Raw genomic sequence first — 18,776 nt, 5'->3', positions numbered from 1 at the left:
ATCGACGGACCGCCTCAAATATACTTTGATATACAGTATGAGACACAGGCGGTGTCGATCAATATGCCCGAGACAGGCTGTCGGTGGCTGCGCTCAGGCAGAGCTGAGAATAGATCTTTCTATGGTCAAGGAGATGGGTACCTAGCTAGAGCCCTCTGCTGCTGTGCTTCTTCCAGGCCAAAAGCCGCTCACACAAGGTTCTCCTGAGTTCTATGCATTGTATACTGGAGTGCTATGATGCCCGTAAATGCTACGATAAAACTTTTTGATTCCGGTCACATGTCGTCTACATTTGTTCTACAAGATCCTTTGCTTCTCCCCCTGGCACCACCATAGGTACCTATATACATGCTTCCGCTCACACAACCGCCTCGCCTCCGTCGATTTCCACTTTGCCAACGCTCCATATCTCACGCTCATCCTCCAACTCATCATTGGAGAGACCCAGGCCTCCCTGCCCTCCCTCTGCCTCTCTCCTCTCCCTGGCTTGCACGCCCAGCCTCATGGCAACCCGCTTGAAGTAGTCGCTCATACTCCTCTTCACGTTCGGAGGCAGTTCGTTGCCTGGTCCTGCCATGTACTTATCGAATATCCGGCTTTCCTCGTCCGCGACACTGAAGAGCTCGATAAAGGCCGCCTCGGCAGATAGCTTGACTGGAATCACAGGATCCCTAACACTCGCGAAAATCGGCGGTGCTAAAAGAGATACATGAGGTCGTACCAGATCGGCATTCTTCCGGCTCAATGTGCGAATGATCACCAACGCGAGCCGCCGCGAGTCTGTAGCGTTTCCGGGCTGAACAACGGCTGCCAGCGTGTCGAATATCTGCTTGATGTCATCAAATGACTTTGGAGGCGAAGAAAGCAGCAGCTTGCCCGTAGCAAGGATGAAATTGTCCGCAATGAATGTCTGCGCAAAGGTTGTAAGTCTATTGGCTCATACAAGGCATCACTCATCACTTCACTGGAAGCACTTACCCTCTTGTCCTTCATCCCCCCACAGAGCAAGCCTGGCAATTCGTCCATTATACCGCTTGACTGCAGGATGCTTGGTGACTCGACCAGAACCGCGTTCAAGGCCAGTGCGGAAGAGTGGCTCAATTGAAGTGTGATGACTCTGTTCCTGAGCAAGCTCGTAGCAACGTCGTCGGCCACATTCTTAATCAAGGCGCCGAGGAGCTTTGCATTGGTGACCACCATGGCCTCGTCTCGCTCGTCAGCATCCGCGTCAATCAAAGACAGCACGGCGGATCTGGAGGATTCTCCCATGTTTGCGCCAGCTCTGCTCACAACCTCGTACAAGGCCTTGAACATTGCTGTCCTCACACCCGGATCAGTGGTCTTTGCTCCCGTGACCAGCTCGGTGATCAGGGGGTCGATGCGAGGCGTGTAGTTGATCAGAGTTCCCAGAGCCTTTGCTGCCCTGGTCCTCAGAACCTCACTTGAGGGGTCGGCCAACGACTTGGCAAAAGTACGCTGGAGCTGAGGTAAGAAAGGCTTTAGCGCTGTTGGCATCTTCTCGAGCAAGTTGTTCAACGTGAGCAAAATGGCCGATTTGACCTCCGTAGCACGTTCTGACACCACACGAATGAGCGGTCCTGTGATTTGCGTAACAAATGGTTTCAGTGACGCCTCGCTAGTTCGGTCCACAATGTCCGAGATACCGAGTGCCGCCTGCACCCTTTGCTCGACAGTTCCGTTGATGAGGCCCTGTAGGAAGATTGGGAGGATGGCGCTGATGCCCTTGGGGAGTTCGAAGCCGCGCAGGTTGGCACCCGCAACACCAACGCGCTGGAGTGTCTGTCGAGTCGACACAACGAGTGACTCCATTTCTTCCTTCTTGAGCCTCTTGGTGAATTCCGCAAGCGCGGCCCAGGCAGCCTTCACCACATCCATGTCTCCGTCATCGAACGAGTTCAACAGCGACCGAATGATATCCTGGTTATATCGCGAGTAGTCAACACTCGACACGGCGAAGAAATTTCTCAAGTGTCGAGCCGTAGCAGCTCTCCGTCGATGATCCTCATGTTTGAGCAGGCCGAGAAGGACGTTCATCACCGTATTAAGGCCGTCGTACTCGTCGATCGACTGGATCACAGTGTCGAACGATGCTGCCAGCTCCTCTCGCAGATCCTCGTCAGTACAGTTGATTTCGTTCTCCATCAATGACTGGATTATGTTAGGGAGTCGGCGGTTCATAGCTGCGCCGGCAACCTTGGACAGGGAAGCCAAGGCCTTTGCATCAAATGCCGAGATCGGTGGGGTCGTCAATGTCGGAATGAGATTCGGTAGAATGATGTTGGACCGGGTGGCCTCAGTAAGCAGCGTCAAGAGCGCCGACAAGGCATTCTCCGCCTCGGTCTCGGATCGTAGGAGATTCAGTAGGAACGGAAGAACTTGGTCAACTGCCCTCTTACCAAAGATCTGCTGAAGGGAATCAAAGGCTTCGGCCGCAGCCTCTCTGACCTCAGCATCTGAGTCAATGAGAGCAGTGCGGACGACCGAAATGAGGGTCTTGTCATGTTCCTCGAGTGACTCCGGAGACGCTGACGAGATGAGCTCGCGCAGAGCAAGACAGATACCTTGCTTCGCATCGGTATCCGTGGACGTTTGCAAGCCCCTCTCCAGAGTGGGCAGCAGTGTGGCGAGGACACCATCGCCGGCTTTCCTGATCAGCTCACCAAGCGCGTTACTGGCAATGACCTTGTGCTCCATGTTGGAGCTTCCGAGTCGCTGGATCAGGAGCTTCGTAAGAGTTGGTACCAACTCCTTCAACGTCCTAGGACTGTGGACCAGAGCCTTCCACACTGAAATGGCAGCAGACCGGACCGCCCCAGCAGTGTCGCATCGGCAGATGTAGAGGGTCGACAATATCTTGTTTCGCTTCTCCTCACCGAGTACTTCCTTGAGGGAGGCACTTGCTTCTTTGACGTTTTCGTCTTCCTCGTCCCCTGGTTCCGCGCCAGCTTTCACACCCGTGAGGTTGAAGAGCAGATCACCAACCAGCTCGACGGAGCTGAGACGAATTCTGTAGCTGTCATCTGCCAGTCCTCGCTCCAATTCCGGCAAGAGAAGGTCTACAGCTCGAATAGCGAAATTCTTGACAAGCAATCGCCCGGCACGGAGAGCTGTTTCGCGAATGGACTCCACGTCATCTGCAAGGCCCGCCAGGATAGGGGGAACAATTCGGCCCAGGTATGCCGAGAAACTGTTACCAAAGCAGACCGGGAGGAAGATGAAAAGCGACATGAAGCCTTCGCGGACTGCTGGTTTTGATGACTCGACATTCTGGAGAATAGTCGGCAGAGTCTCCTCGAGTCTGCTCGTGCCCAGGCCGGCCAGGACTTCACTCAAAGCTTGCGCGGATCCAAGGCGGTCGCCGGCGCCAGTATCGGACTTCAAAGTCTGCATCAACTCGGGAATCAAGTTCGGCAGTGAGTCCTCTCCCAGCTTCTCGACCAGAGAGCCGAGAGCCCTGGATGCTGTCGCGCGAGTCGTCGGCACCGGGTCAACGGCTGCAAGTTTCAGGCCGGAAACGAGCACCGGGAGATGCATGACAATGTCCTTCTTCTCCGTCAGATGGGCCAGACTACCAATCACCTGTGCTGCCTTGCGTTTTGTGTTGGAACGATCGCCTAGGCCGCGTTGCAGGATGCGGGTGATCAAAGCCAGAGAGGGTGCGTCAAGGTAATGCACGAACTGGACCTTGATCAGGGCATCCAACGCCTCATCAGTGTACTTGGTTGGGTCACTGAGAGCCTTCAGTATCACGTCGACCAAGCTCTTCACTTCAGGATTGTTGATGACATCACCAAATCTCTTCAAGCTTCTGTTGGCGGCAGCCCTGACTTCCTTGTGGCTGTCATTCAGCACAGCAGTCAGAGGAGGAATGATGTCGGGAAGGCTGGTCGCGAGTTGGTTCGGATCAAGGTATGCCATTGCGCCGAGTAGATCGCAGGCGCCTCGCTTGCTACGCCACTGCTGGTCGTCGAGCCCTTCCAAGAGCGTTGGCATGATCTTCTTGACACCATACGAGCTCAGCTTACCAAAGCAAGCCTTTGCGGCCGCCAAGCAAGCATCTCTGACGTCGGCGTTGGCATCTCCGAACCCGCTGAGGAGCAAGGGCACTATTTGAATGACATAGGGTTCGAAGAGACGGCCCAGCATAGTAGATAGAACTTCAAATGCCACGAGAGCAGCCTCTCTTTGGTGTGAATCCTTCTTGTTCTCTAGGGCTGACCGAAGGTCCGACATGATGCGGAACTCTTTGATGGTAGAAATGCCTCTACCAAGGATCAAACCTGCCAGACCGTATGCAGCTCCTCGTTGGGTCGCATACTTCTTGGAGTTCAGAAGCTCGTTCATCATTTGCTGGACATACTCGGGCAGCTTTGACGGGTAGGCCTTGATGAGAGGAGGCAGACATTCAGCAATCGCGTACTGTACCATTTCGGATGGCGTATTCAAGGTTGCCAAGAGTCGCTCAATCACAACAGGGATCTTTTCGTCGCCCGGCTGGAGATGGCGAGCCAAAGCGCCATACATGATAACCACTGCCTCGTTGACACGGTCGGCTTCGTCGCTGTTCTTGTCGGGCTGCTCCAGGGTCGATTCGAACTTCTTCATCAGCTCATCGATGATGCTGCCACCCTGGAATTCGATCACCCTGATGGCAGCATCGAGCGTTTCTGATCGAACAGAGGCATTCTTGTCCGCTAGAGGTCCAGACTGAATCATGAAATCCAACAGATGGCCAGCCTGCGAAGAATCCAGGACATCGGCCAGTTCCTTGAAGGCGGTGGCAATGCCGTGCCTCGCTTCCCACGGGTCTGACAAGTCCATCTTCTTTGGCATTCCGAATTCGTCGAGTAGCTGGACCTTTGGCTTGGCCATTTCCAGATAGATGGACTCGAGCGTCTGGATCACAGTCTGGAGGGTTTCCCTATGGACTTGCGCCGCCTTTGCAAGAGAACGAGCCGCAGCTCGGCGGAGTTGTCCGTCTTTGCTTTCGAGGAATGGCACCATGAGCATAGGAAGTTCGGCTGTGATTGTAAACCCGCTCTCTTCCCAGATCTCCGTGCCCAGCTCTCGATTTTCCTCTATATCGTCATGACAAGCCAGCCAAATCTCGCTACTGGAGCCCAGTTCACTCATGTCGACATCTGCGCTGATGGACTGCAACACGGCAGTTCTGACGTTGGCCTGTGGTACTGTGGCCCCCCGGGCAAGGACCATCATTTCTTCAGTACTGATGTTTGGTGCGATACACCGGCAAATGTCAGAAAAGCAGTCCTTGATGAGTTTGTAGTGTTGGGCATGGTTCTGCATCGAGAGGATCAGGACGCTGAGGAGCTCTGCGCGCGGTATTGACTCCTCAGCAAAGGTGATACTGTGGAACGAGATGAACTCGACGGCCAGGACAATTTGGGTATCTCGATCATCCAGAGTTGCGCCGACACCTCCTTCTCTCAAGATATGGAAGAGCAGCGGGAAGATGTATATCAAGGACACCGCGTCAAACGGCCGCTGCTCGCCGGCAAACCGGAGCTTATACAGCACCCTCGTCGTAAGATCGGCAAGTTCTTCGTCTCCATATGCCCCCGGCGGGGACAGGTTTCGAAGCCTGAGCGTGGCAATGCCAATCGCAGGTCGAATGGGCCCCAGTCGGGAGCTCACCTTTTCGGCGCAGGCGATGTAGACCTTGGATGCGGCATCGCCTACGATGAGGCTTGCGCCAGCTTCCATGACAGCAAGGAGTGAACTTATGGCAGAACCGAGCCAGAGTGTTGCATCAGTTGGCGGCCCAATAGCCAACGAGTGGATGATGCCAACGCCACGGAGAAGCCTGGCCTCGATTGCTTGAACCGACGCTCGAATCTGAGCCTCTTTCTTCAATTGAGCGTTCACTTTAGACGTCTCTTCGGCAGTCAGTTTCCGTTGCGGGCCTTTCTTCTTTTCAAGCTGCTCTCTCAGCTCCATTTCCCATTTCAAGGTATCATAATCCTTGACATTCTTGTTGATGGGCTCGTTTTGTCCTTTCTTGCTTAGCACATCCACGAAGCAGGTGCCTTCTGGGGTTCTGAAGATGGCGGCATCGACAGGTCCGATTGCGCTCACGGGCTGCGGGTCAAGATCTTGTTTGATAAGGTCCGTGAGTCGGGGGATGATGGCTTCTGGAGCAACGAAAGCCAACTCTGCCGCAGCACGGTATGCAGCAGTACGGATGACATCGGCCTATGAGATCTCGTCAGCAAAATTCTCACCACTTAGACATTTGGAGACCCGGTCATACTTTTTGGTGAACTGATGTCCGTTCGCTAATCTCATTGAGTAGTGTGTCAGCGTGTTTGGTGGCAAGTCTTCCGGGATCGATGCCCATTCGAAGGCAGGAGTCTATCCAAGAAGCACGGGGTATCAGCTCTGCTCGGCAGAGAATGAGGAGGGAACAAGCTTGGTGCTCCAGTGTCTCTTCTGAGACCGTGCCCCCAAGTGCTTCCAGTTCCTTGGAGCTGATGCAAATCGCTTTCAGAGCCCTGATCAAATCGCGCGTCTCGGTAGCCAAATCTTTGTCCCCGGCATGAATAGTCTGCATCAGGTGAGACCACAGACCATTGATGATGACATCTGCTATGACACTAGGGTTCTGAGCATAGAGGGAGGAAAGTGATTTGGCACTCTCTTGTCGCACATTTGAGGGAACAGTGGAGGCTGTGACGAGATGTATGAAAGCCTCAGCCCACGCTAGATCTATCTCCTTGGACTTGCTGCTAGCTAACTTGGTAGCAACAGAAGATAGAGCAAGACGGAACCAATGAGAGTCCTCCTCGATTGCGATCTTGTTAAAGATCTTGGAGTTGAGGAGGAAGGATTGTGGCGAGGCTAACGCAAGAGTTGGCGGCGACAGCTTCAACAGCTCAGATCCAACCTTTGAGTCAGCGAGCCATTGTTGTGTCCGAGGGAACAAAGCAGTAAGGATGTAGGCCCCGACTATGATGCCGCTCTGAGCAGTCAGCGTAGGATTGGCAACGACTTCATTGAAGTTGTCGACGAACTTTGGAATAACTGCTTCCGCGAAGGAAGACAAGGCAGCATTTGGGGCCAAGCCATCCACGGCGCGGAAGACAGAACCTACACGGAGAAGCCAGATCTTGCGAGTCGCCGCCTTTTTGTCCGCTAACCCCTTAAGAAGCACGCTCAGGACAGGCTGCGAGACTTCGCTGTTGCCCTGTAACAAGGCATTGATCGCTCGGCAAAGCGTCAATGTCTCGGCGGCCAACGCTACCTCGTTTCCTTCCTTGCCAGCAACGGTTGCCAAAGAAGTAGTCACCTTTTGGGCGCTTGGGCAAGTAAGGGGGATTGCCTGAATCATTTCTGCATGGAGAACACGTTGCTCAGCGGACGCCATCTTGCCCGCCTTCAGGGGTCCCCCAATCTCCTCGATGGTGTTGTCGATTGAGTCCGGCTCGTGGCATCTTGCAATAATGGCACGGAAAGAAGCAAGGACGCCATTTCGTATCGAGACGTTGGTGGATTTGACGTTTGAAAGTAGGAGTTTCAGGAGCTTGCCGGTCAGCAAGCTTGAGAGGTCGAATTCGGCTGGCAAATCTTTGACTAGGCTTTGGAGGACGCCGCCCAGGATTACTTCAGGAGTACGGAGCAAGCTCTTTTCCAGAGTTGGAACAACTTGGGTCTGGAACTCATCAAGCACCGCAAAGCTAGAGAAGAAGTCGCCCAATCCGGCTGCGATGTGACCCGGCAATGCAGTTCGAGAACCCAGAATTTCGCGATTATAGAACTCGTAGTACTTGGGCTTCAGGGATTCCAGCGTAGGTCGCACCACAGGCCGACGAGCAGCAACTCCAGCGATGACCCCCAAAATGACGGAGTACCTGGCAGTAGGCTTGCTGCGTGTCGACGTCAAGTTGGTCACGGCATCGATTACGTTGCGGGGGCCCGAGGTTGGGGAACTGAATAGTTTTCGAAACCCCCTTCGAGTGACTATGATGGCTGAATGGGCCACTGTGGGCCTGGAGGACGGCCGCACACACTTCTCCAAGGCATCTGCATATGCCAGCAGGATATCATTACCGAACGTTGCCCACGAAGCCTCGGACAAATGTTGCAGCAGAACGCTGCACCACTCGACCAAGACAAAGGCGCTGGAGGTGGCAATTCCCTGCTTCGAGGACTCCTGTTGTAGCGTCTGGACCAGTAGCTGAAGTGTCGATGAAGGAGCTTCCCGTGTGACGATTGATATCAGGCATTTCTGAGCGGCCAGCCTGGATTCGCGATCCTGGTAAGCGGCGTGGGTGTTGAAGAGGAGTTGTAGTGTTTGGGAGGAGAGCTCCTCGTCGGATGCTGTATCCAATGGTTAGCAAGTTCGAAGCTTGTCGAGGTCGGGGCAGAGGTGCAATGGTACGTTTCCGAGCCACTGCCTCGCCGAGAAGCTGCAGCTCAGCGATGCGCACAGCGGGAGAGGACGAGGCCAGAGCTTGGGCAGATCGAGCCAAGTCGATGGCGCCCTCGGCAGCATTGCCGCTGGGGGCACGTTCAGACATATCGATTCACAGCCCTGGCAGGGAGTGGCGGACAAGGCATCGGGGCCCTTGTGGTTTTTTTTTTTCCGACAGGTCGACGACGATTATCGTGAGTCGCGGAGTATGTAGTAGTAATTCTGCGAACTTTTGCCTTACCTCAGGTGTTTTAGTCCAGCTTTGCCCCGCAGCGACCACCGCAGAGTGCCCCGCACTAAGCCGTTCTGGTTCACCTGCTTGATCGCATGGATGGCTTCCAATTGCTTGAGCAGCCTTGAGGGCGTGCCTGGGTGGAAGCCATACCTACATATAGTAGGTATATCAGGTAAGGTAGTACTGGATATTAATACCTTACCAACTTACATACGATAGTTACCTTGTGTACCTAGCTCACTGAAGTGTGTGAAGTATCTGAAGAGTTGGCCCTCACACTATCAGAGACTCTTCAGCAGCGCAGGGTGCCATCATGGTTGACATCGTGGTTGACATCGTGGGAATACAAGTACTTTGCCTTTACTTCGATCTTTTGAAACACTGCGGGTTCAGCTGGCTATTCGGCAATTCTCTCTCCACCGCTGCCGTCTCCTCAACGACTGGAAACCCCCACGACATTAGGGGAAATGCTGGTTGAACGGCAGCACTTGTTCGGTGCAACCACTCTTCTCGTCAGAACGAGAGAGAAGTGATAGAAGAGAGAATCGCGGGAGACAGATCGAGGAGAGTCATTAAGGAAGATGAAACTATTGCATTGATTGCCGTATGTGGCTCAAGGTCGTAACGGCACCTCGGCCTGGTTGGTTCTGACATCTATCTGGGGACGGGCAGCAATGTTGCACGTTGCAATTGGGCGATTCTCTCAAGCATCGTGATGTGTCCGGGAAAGGGGAGTAGAGCCGCCACCAGCAAAGCCGAGGACTAGCTAGATGAATCGAAATGCTAATGTGAGCGGATGTTGACAATATCGCCACACGATAGTACTATTAGTACTACATAAGGTACCTGGCTGGCTCCAATCCCGTCTATACTGTATCACAAGGTACCTGTATGCTGCTCCTGGGTTGGGCAGTAGTGCTTAGCATCTCAAGCCCAGCTCATGCCCTTGAAGGGGGCTTGATTTTTATTCTGCTGCCTGGATGCACACAGGTGGCTTCGACTCCCGGCGAGCGTGACGCTAACTCGGCAACCCACTCTAAAACTTTTAAGGGGATGCCTGAAAGCTCCAGGTAAAAGAATTGGACCCCAGTGCAGATTCAGTCCGGAGCAGCGAGCCTGGGAACTTCGTCGAGCAAGGGGATTGGTGAGCAGAGGAATCATCCCGTATACAAACTTGGAAGACGTCGGCAGCTGGAGAACAGAAGGTGGAACGGCAGCTGGAGACACAATTACCTAGAACCACCGCCGGAGGGGCCAAGGGTCCGTCCTGACGGCAGCGTTTCTTCGCCCGCGGTCTTTGACGGAGACCAAGCGTCATGCACAACACCCTGTCGTCAGGATCCAGCACCGGCGGCAGATGATGGGTGTGTACTCGTAGTTGTATGTGGATTGCATTGGGTACGAGCAATATACATGTACATACCTACCGAGGGCACCAAAGCCAGAGAGGCCGTCATGCACAAGGCTTGCCTCCACACGTCCTCGTACTACCGGCTACTAGCAAAGTCTGTACATACAGTACTCGTAAGGTAGCTGGCCAGTTCGGATGTGTTCCGTGGAGCAAATCCTACCGATCGAAAAGATAGTCGCCTCCACCGTAATTCGAGGGCGGCGGCAACAGCGAGGTCAGGAGACATGCCCGTACATGCTGTAGGTACACGACAAAGGCGATACCGACACACTCGCGCGCAGCTATCGTGAGGTGAGATACATTAGTAGGCATAGATAGACGTATAAATAGAAGGCGGCATCCCCCCTTCTCCCGCCGCTGGGCTCTCGCAGACAAAACAGACATCCTCTCCCCAAGCTCAGACACACCATGGCTGCTGCGGTGAAATCGTCCTCGCTCATGCTGCGGCTTGCGGCTCGCCGAACCTTTGCCTCCGCGCCCGCCAGACGCCTGCCGCTGGCCGCTGCGAGGAAGTTCCATAGTGTGCCGCCGCCGCGGCAGGATAAGCCCGGCAGCCACTCTCGAACCGACGCCGAGGTCGAGTTCGAGTATCCTCCGGAGCATGAGCTTCCGAGCAGCGAGCCCGTCTCTGGCACCGGCGGCCAGTATGTCAAGCCTACGCTTGCCGGCTTCTCCCTCGATGGAAACGTCGGTGTCGTCACCGGCGGCGCAAGAGGGCTGGGACTGGTGATTGGCCAGGGAATGGTCTTCTCTGGCGCCGACCTGGCCCTCGTCGACATGAACAGTGAGATTCCGCGTGCCAGTTCCGGGTCGCTCGTACCCCAGGCCAGACAGCTGACGCAGCGACAGAGGAGGAGGCCGAGAAGCAGACGAAACTGCTCGTGGATGCCTTTCTCAAGGAGAACCCCAACGCAAAACGGTGAGTGAGCTGCCGCTCCGCTCTGCACGTAACACGGCTTTGCAGGCAGACGGCTGACACCCGGTCTAGCGTTCCCAAAGTGACGGCGCATTACGCCGACGTCTCAGATGCCGATTCCGTTGAGGCGTGTATCGCCGAGATCATCCAGCAACATGGCAAGATTGACAACCTGGTCACCTCGGCTGGCTTCACCGAGAACTTCGAGGCCACCAACTACCCCATTGATAGAGTTCGCAAGCTCTGGGGCGTCAACGTCGACGGCACATATCTCTTCGCTACATCGGTTGCTCGTCACCTCATGGAGAGGAAGAGCCCTGGTAGCATGGTCATGATAGGCAGCATGTCGGGGGCCATTGTCAACGTCCCCCAGCCTCAAGCGTGAGTCCCTTCCACGACGGAAAAAAGAAAGAAAGAAAAAAAGGAGACATGGATGAGCAGAGCATAAGACAGCTAACGGGTTGAACTGGACTAGGCCCTATAACGCCTCCAAGGCCGCAGTCCGCCATCTCGCGGCTTCGCTCGCCGTTGAGTGGGCGCATGCTGGCATCCGAGTCAACTGTATCTCGCCGGGATACATGCTGACGGCTTTGTGAGTTGAACCCACTCTTCTCTGTTCTTGAACGGTAGCCGTGACCTCGGCCGGCTAACTCAAATCCTTAACTAGGACCGAGAAAATCCTGGATGAAAAGCCTGACCTGAAGAAGAAATGGGTGTCCCTCATTCCTCAGGGCAAGATGGGTCTGCCTCAGGATCTCATGGGCCCAGTGGCTTTCCTGCTGTCTGATGCCAGCCGCTATGTGACCGGTGCCGATATTCGCGTTGATGGCGGTTACACCCTCACCTAAGGAGAGGGCTAAATCATGTTAGCTTGGGCTCTTTCATGAGCGTGTATATAGTAAAAATTTCTTTAATCGAAAAGAACGTTTTGGTCATATTTACTTTGAAATGTTTTTGGTTTCTCTTCTGTTTCATAGGTTTGTACATATTAAGACGCGATATCAACTTGGCACAATCCCTAGTGCACTTTTGCCCAAGCCAACCCTTTAACGGCATCGTTCCGAAGGAAGATCTATGAATAAGAGTTGCCATCATCTATTGACCAGGAGAAACCAGTTTCCCATGAGCCCTTGAATCATGCTCCCACCCACCAGCCAGAGCCGGACCCCCTGTGGCTTTGGCATACCTCTCCATTCGAGCCTCCAGCTCAGGTCTGAAATGGCGAATCAGGCCCTGGATAGGCCAGGCAAAGGCTTCGCCAAGAGCTAAGAGAAAAACGAAATGTCAGAAAAAGAACGAACACGTACAGCGCAGCGGGGGATCGAGCAGCTACTTACCACAAATAGTGTGACCCTCAACCTGCTTCGTCAGCTCCTGAAGCATGTCGATTTCCCTCTCTCGACCTTGGCCCTTTTCGAATCTGCTCATGATCTGCTCAGTCCACTTGCTGCCTTCACGGCATGGTGTGCACTGGCCGCAACTCTCATGGCGGTAGAAGTGGCTCAAGCGGCTAATGGCACGAACAACATCCGCGCTCTTGTCCATGACGATGACAGCCGCTGTTCCCAGACCCGATTGGCTATCTTTCAAGGCATCGAAATCCATCAGCTGGTCATCGCAGACACTCTTGGGCAGAATGGGAGTTGAAGAGCCGCCAGGAATAACAGCGAGGAGGTTATCCCAGCCACCTCGGACTCCACCGCAGTGTTTCTCGATCAGCTCGCGGAGAGGAATCGACATCTCTTCTTCAACGGTGCAAGGGTTGTTCACGTGGCCCGATATGCAGAACAGCTTCGTGCCCTGGTTGCGCTCGCGGCCAAACCCAGCGAACCAGCTTCCTCCACGGCGACAGATGGTTGGCGCAACAGCAACAGTTTCCACATTGGCCACAGTCGAGGGGCAGCCGAAGACGCCGACCGCGGCAGGGAAGGGCGGCTTGAGTCTTGGTTTTCCGGGCTTTCCTTCGATAGACTCGATCAGGGACGTCTCTTCTCCGCAGACGTAGGCACCAGCACCACGATGAATGTAGACGTCGAAGTCGTATCCAGAGCCACAGGCGTTCTTGCCAATGAGGCCGGCTGAGTAGGCTTCGTTGATCGCGTTTTGAAGAATGGCAGCTTCATGGTAGAATTCGCCACGAATATAGATGTAGGCAGCGGTAGCGTTCATCGCCCGACCAGCGACAAGACATCCCTCAACGAGTTTATGGGGGTCCTTCCGCATGATTTCTCTGTCCTTGCAGGTGCCAGGCTCGCCCTCGTCGGCATTGACCACCAGGTACCGCGGCTTCGTGTCCTTTTCCCAGCCCTTGAAGTTCATGAAGGACTGTTTACTTGCGGGTTAGAATATCGTCAAGCCCCAGCCGGAGGTCGAAGATGTGACATACCCACTTGAGACCGGAGGGAAAGCCTGCGCCGCCTCGTCCACGCAAACCAGAGGCCTTGATCTCGCTAATGATCCATTCGTCGCCCTTGAGGAGAATCTCCTTTGTCTTGTGCCAATCACCCATCTTCTTGGCGCTCTGGAGGTTGGCCGGGTATCGCCCGTAAAGGTTCTGGAAAATCCGGTCCTGGTCCCTCAGCCCGCCATAGGTTCGGGCGGCGCCTCCATCCTGAACGGTGGCCAGGCCTCTCGTGGCGCCTCGCGAGAGACTTATGGCCTTCTTCGAAGTTGCTCTGGCTGACAGCATGGTGATTGTTGCGATTGATCGCAGGGTCGGATGGTCGGAGGTTCGCAGAGCGAAGAGCTGGGGAGGAGGATTGGTGGCAAGACTCTGAATTGGGGATTTGATAATGGAGCTGTTTGATTGGCTAGCGGGGTCTGCCTCGATTTCCAGCTTGAGACATTTACACAGCAAATGCAGGCGCACCTATGATTACTAAGGAGGGGAGATTCGAGTGTGCCAGTAAGTATAACTACCTAGGTAGTATGAAGAATGATAGTTCTGTATAAAGATTTATTTATAAATAGGCAAAAAAGAAAGAGAAAAAATAAATTCAAATTGTACTTTATGGATAAATAGTATTAACTAAATAATGAGAGTATAATTACAGATCTTGCTATTATATTGTTGTGATAAGATTTGCTTCAGTACCTAATTCACCTGCAGTGGCTACCTACCTAGCCTCTTCACTCCTTAGGTACTAGAGACCCTTAGTAGGTACCAAGGTACCTGTGTTGAGGTACCTACCTACTCAGGTTTCAAAAGCGAACAGTGGAGCATCTCACCCCCCGGATGCGACTAGCAGCAGTGACCTTGCGACTTCCATCATACGGAGCGCCGTCGATAATACCTGCACGCGTCACAGCCTGCACACAATGTCGGAACCGAACCGCTTGTTCGAGTTGTTGGCTTGATCCATGAGAGTTAGCAGCGGTCCTTGTCCCGGATGCCAAGATGGATCTTACCAGCGCGTCTGCTTCCAACGCAGCCGCCAACAGGGCGGAGCGGTTCGAAGATGAGAAACGTCGAATCATCGACAGCTGCTTCAACAAAAAGGATACCGATGGCTTGCGTGAGACTCGACCACGAAGATGTTGCCGTCGGAACGCTCCTCCACTGACCTTGCCTCACAGTCCACGAGACTTACATCACCCATATCCGCGTCACAGAGTTCTCCTCACATTCGTCGATGCCGCCGCCTCCTGAAGCTCGGGGCCTCAACACGGAGAAGCCCAGGATCATTGTCGTCGCGGTACGCAAATCCGGAAGGGTCCGAGTTCACAAGGCCAAGGAAAACAGCAGCGGGACCTTCTCAATCGGCAAAACTTGGAACCTCGACGACCTCTCCCATATAGAATCCTACACCGGGCCCAAGGTAAGCCCAAATCTGCGAGAATGGGCTGGCGAGACCGGCTTTCTCGTCACGCTGGGGAAGCCATACTTCTGGCAAGCTCAAACGGAAAAGGAGAAGAAGTTCTTCATTGCGAGCTTGGTGAAGATATTCGGCAAATACACAGGAGGCAAATTACCCGAGCTGTCGGGGTTCGACCAGAGGGAATTGGATCAGATTCTAGGGGCGGGCAAGCGGCCAACCGGAACTCCGCCTCGGCAGCAAATGATTGACTCAACAACAAGTCAACAGGCCATCGCCACATCCTCAGCCGCACCCAAGCCCGGCCCCGGAGAGGGGCCGCGATATCCCAGGCCTTCTCCTCTTGTCCGACCTTCGCCGAACGAAACCATGTCCCCTTCTGGTAGTTTCGACTCCACTGCATCCAGAGAGCGATCTGTGCCTCGTTGGACGACCCAGACCAACAAGAGTCAAGACTCCATTGCCAATTCTTCCGCAACCAAAGGCGATGACACGTCGAGCCTTCCTCCGCGCTCGCGAAGTGGCATGAGTGGACCGAGTGGTCTCAGTGGGTTGAGCGAAGCTCGAGATGCTCACGACTCGGCTGCTGACTCTGTACCATCACTATCTCGCCCCTTGCAAGAGGACAAAGTTCCTCCTGCACGAAGGCGCCCCCCTATGGATCCTTCAAGGCCGCAAGATAGAGATCTAGTGCCTGCTCCGTTGATGAGTTCGACAGCGAAGAGGGAGCCGGTGATGCCACCGCCGCGCAGTATTGACCGGGTTGCTTCCCCCGCAATTCCATCCGTGCTACAGCCAGGGGTAGCTTTTGCTAGCCGAACGAGCCTTGATGAGAAACCGCCATCTGTAGCGGAGCCGTTGGACGATATCGATCAGCAATCAGGGAGCACTACTACGAACAATGAGTCTAAAGATCTGCCTTCTACCTCAATAGGAGATACAAGCTCGCCCGCCCAACAAGGATCGAATGATGCTCTTACCCCTGAAAAGTCAGTCATCGAACCTGAAGAAGAGACTCGTCCTGGTTTAGGCCCTATGATCAAGTCCAAGATCTCCAAGGGAGACGTTGCCGGTGCCTTCTGGAAAGCTGCATCTGCTGCAAATGCTTTTCGTCCACGACCCGGAGGAGCTGGCGAACGCCTACGCCAAAACCAAGCCAAGGCGAATGAAGGCCCTGACGGCATCACGAGCGTTGTTCCCGCACCGCCCAGACCAGCATCTCGCGATACGAACCTCGCAGCTCTTGAGCCCCCCAAGCCAGTCGCTCGAGATTCGGCATCGCCAGAGGTCAAGATACTGGTATCTGAGTCGAATAACTCCGTTGGCTCCCAATTACTGGGCAAGGAGGTCAATGAAGCCGAGAAGGACACGGCTATTCCAAAGGAATCATCTCGTCGACCTGCCGTTGTTGGGCAGGATGCTAGGTATCTTCAGAGGCTGGGTATTGACCCAATCATACTTGACGATCGGAGCGAAGAATTCGGCAAATGGCTGGATTTCTTTGGTTGGGTTCCTGGTGATCAAATGCATTGCTTAAACATGGACGATATAGGCAATGATCTAGAGCGAGAATTAAACACAGTCCAGGCGGGAGGGTGGTTAGCACGCTTTCGAGAAGAAGATGAGAGGGTGAACACCATCAAACGAGGGATCGACCTGGCCATGGGTGAATGCGAAGAGTTGGATAACTTGCTCACACTCTACTCCGTGGAACTCTCGGTAAGCGTTTTGTTCATTATGTTCTTTTCTTGTTGTTTCACCTCCCCTTCTTCATCTTCTCTGGCACCTATGTGCGGAACTTATGGCTGATTTTTCTAAGACCCTCTCGGACGATATTGCCTATATCGAAGCTCAGGGCCAGGGCCTTCAGGTACAGACGGCCAATCAGAAGCTGCTGAGAAAAGAGTTGGAATCATTGCTGGAAACATGCGCAATCACATCCGACGACCTTCAGGCACTTCAACAAGCACCTCTGGACAGTTATAGCGGCTTGGAAGAGGTAGAGCTCGCCCTCGTTACTCTATTTAGGGCCATGATGAAGATTGATCCCTCGCTCGGGGGTGATGACACTGGAAAGACTTTGGACGCCACCTTGGACGCTGATCATACCTTGGGGCTGAACAGCAACTACGGCAAGATGAGGATTGTACAAGAAAAGCGAGAAATGTATCTGCATGAAAGCAGGTACTTCATGAAGCGACTACTGGACTTCATGACGGGCCAATTCGGAGAAGCCTACGTCGAGACGAAGCGCGCGTTGGACGGCGCTCTCTCCAAAAAGGTTGATCCTGCACACCACAGCATTGGGAGGGATCTTCTGTGGAAGTACAGCCCCTTGATGCTCTATGCGAGAGATGTCGATCTGGAAAACTGGAATCGCCTTTTGCAGATTTACCAAGACAAGAGCTCGCCCGTGTATAAGCATGAATTTCAGCATGTGATTTCCGTTTGGCGAAAGAACGCGAGGAAATTGACAGGAGATGAAGCAGAGGTTATATTCTCGTCTCAGTCCGAGAAACAGCAAGAAGGCGTGGCAACCGCTGCGAGAAAGCTCACTGTCAAACGCAGTCAGACATTGGCTAAGGCTCTGAGATCGCCGTTGGCAGACGGTGGCACCAAGACGCACGTCGAGAGGAGCAACCCGGATTCTCGAAGCTTGCCATACGAGGTCTTTTCTGGGGTCCTAGAAGATCTTTTGCCTCTGGTTGAGATGGAACAAAACTTCATCATCGACTTTTTCCACGCTACGACGCTGGAGCAAGCAGATTTCCCAGAGGCAGTCGCAGCATGCCCACCTCGAGACCGCCGAGGCGGCGATTTGAAGCGGCATAGGCTCATGGAGCCCGACCGAGAACTTGCCCGTCGCGTCACGCGGTCTATGGAAGCTATCTTTGCGTTCCTCGAGGCAGAACTGCGAAGGTTGATGGAATGGGTCATTGCCCAGGATCCACTGTAAGTGAAGCAAGCTGTTGTGGTGTCAATGCCGCACGCACGTTGCTAACTAGGAGTGTAGCCAAGGAGTTGGAGTGCTCGCCACGCTCGAGAGAAAGTTGTCAGAGATGGGGCAGTCCAACCAAGATTTTCTCAACGCTCTTCTCCAGAAACTGCATGCGTCTTTGGAAGGACAGTTCAGGAAGTTCGTTGACGAGCAAATACGCGCCATCGAGGAGACAAAGGTCAAGATCAAGAAGCGCAAGGGCGTCATATCGTTCATCCGCATCTTCCCTGCGTTCATGGCCGCCGTGGAGAACATGGTGGCTGGCTTGGACCAGAATCTGGTATTGCGGCGGACGGTCAATCGGGAGTATGATCGCATCCTCAAGACAATGTTCGAGTCCCTCATGGTGATTGCGCGCGAGCATCCTGCTGTCGGCGTCGCCAGTGGAACGGCTGATCCAGAGGACAAGGAGGCGCTGAACTTCCACATCTTGCTGATTGAAAACATGAACCACTTCCTGGAGGAGACCGATACTCGCGGCTTAGAGGTTATAGAGAGTTGGAAAGCGCAAGCAAACACCGAATACCATGAGCACATGGCACTGTATCTGAATACAGTGATGCGGCGACCGCTCGGCAGGCTTCTGGAGCAGATTGAGAATATTGAGGCGCAGCTGCAGACCGGCAAGTCGGCAATGGCAATCGCGCGACAGCCTTCAAACAACAAGGCTGCCTTCAACAAGGTGCTGGGCTCGTATGACGCGAAGGAGGTGCGCAAGGGAATCGAGACTCTACGGAAACGCGTGGAAAAGCATTTCGGTGATGCAGACGACCCAACGCTTAGCCGGGGCTTGGTCGTCCGGGTGCTCAAGGAGTGCGAGGAGTTCTACACCAGCGTCGAAAGCAGGATAGGTAGGATCATCACAGACGTCTACGGTGGCGAGGTGATCTTTGAATGGCCTCGAGCAGAGGTCAAGGCTGCCTTTAGGTAGATTCGCCTGCTATTTATA

The 18,776-nt window shown here is 54.0% G+C and overlaps 4 protein-coding genes across 4 annotated transcripts; 2 read left to right on the top strand and 2 right to left on the bottom strand.

Moving 5' to 3' along the window:
• Positions 1–358: 358 nt before the first annotated feature.
• On the bottom strand, positions 359–8,558 carry TRIREDRAFT_71872 (uncharacterized protein; the record flags this gene model as incomplete). Its single annotated transcript, XM_006967129.2, has 4 exons — positions 359–910; positions 979–6,234; positions 6,293–8,358; positions 8,420–8,558. 4 exons carry the CDS (start codon positions 8,556–8,558, stop codon positions 359–361), a joined length of 8,013 nt encoding a protein of 2,670 aa, XP_006967191.1.
• Positions 8,559–10,536: 1,978 nt separating this feature from the next.
• On the top strand, positions 10,537–11,862 carry TRIREDRAFT_65433 (uncharacterized protein; the record flags this gene model as incomplete). The annotated part of the gene is made up of 4 exons (XM_006967216.1): positions 10,537–10,914; positions 11,067–11,395; positions 11,490–11,606; positions 11,682–11,862. 4 exons carry the CDS (start codon positions 10,537–10,539, stop codon positions 11,860–11,862), a joined length of 1,005 nt encoding a protein of 334 aa, XP_006967278.1.
• Positions 11,863–12,109: 247 nt separating this feature from the next.
• Positions 12,110–13,703, bottom strand: TRIREDRAFT_65559 (uncharacterized protein; the record flags this gene model as incomplete). Its single annotated transcript, XM_006967128.1, has 3 exons — positions 12,110–12,279; positions 12,352–13,339; positions 13,401–13,703. The coding sequence occupies 3 exons, from the start codon at positions 13,701–13,703 to the stop codon at positions 12,110–12,112; spliced, it is 1,461 nt and encodes a 486-aa protein (XP_006967190.1).
• A 708-nt stretch (positions 13,704–14,411) lies between these two features.
• TRIREDRAFT_122841 (exocyst complex, component Sec3) lies at positions 14,412–18,758 on the top strand (the record flags this gene model as incomplete). Its single annotated transcript, XM_006967215.1, has 4 exons — positions 14,412–14,589; positions 14,627–16,548; positions 16,649–17,781; positions 17,843–18,758. 4 exons carry the CDS (start codon positions 14,412–14,414, stop codon positions 18,756–18,758), a joined length of 4,149 nt encoding a protein of 1,382 aa, XP_006967277.1.
• Between the last annotated feature and the right edge of the window lie 18 nt (positions 18,759–18,776).

Source organism: Trichoderma reesei, assembly GCF_000167675.1.
Source record: "Trichoderma reesei QM6a unplaced genomic scaffold TRIREscaffold_16, whole genome shotgun sequence".
NCBI lineage: Eukaryota > Fungi > Ascomycota > Sordariomycetes > Hypocreales > Hypocreaceae > Trichoderma > Trichoderma reesei.
This window is presented reverse-complemented; position numbering and strand designations above follow the sequence as displayed.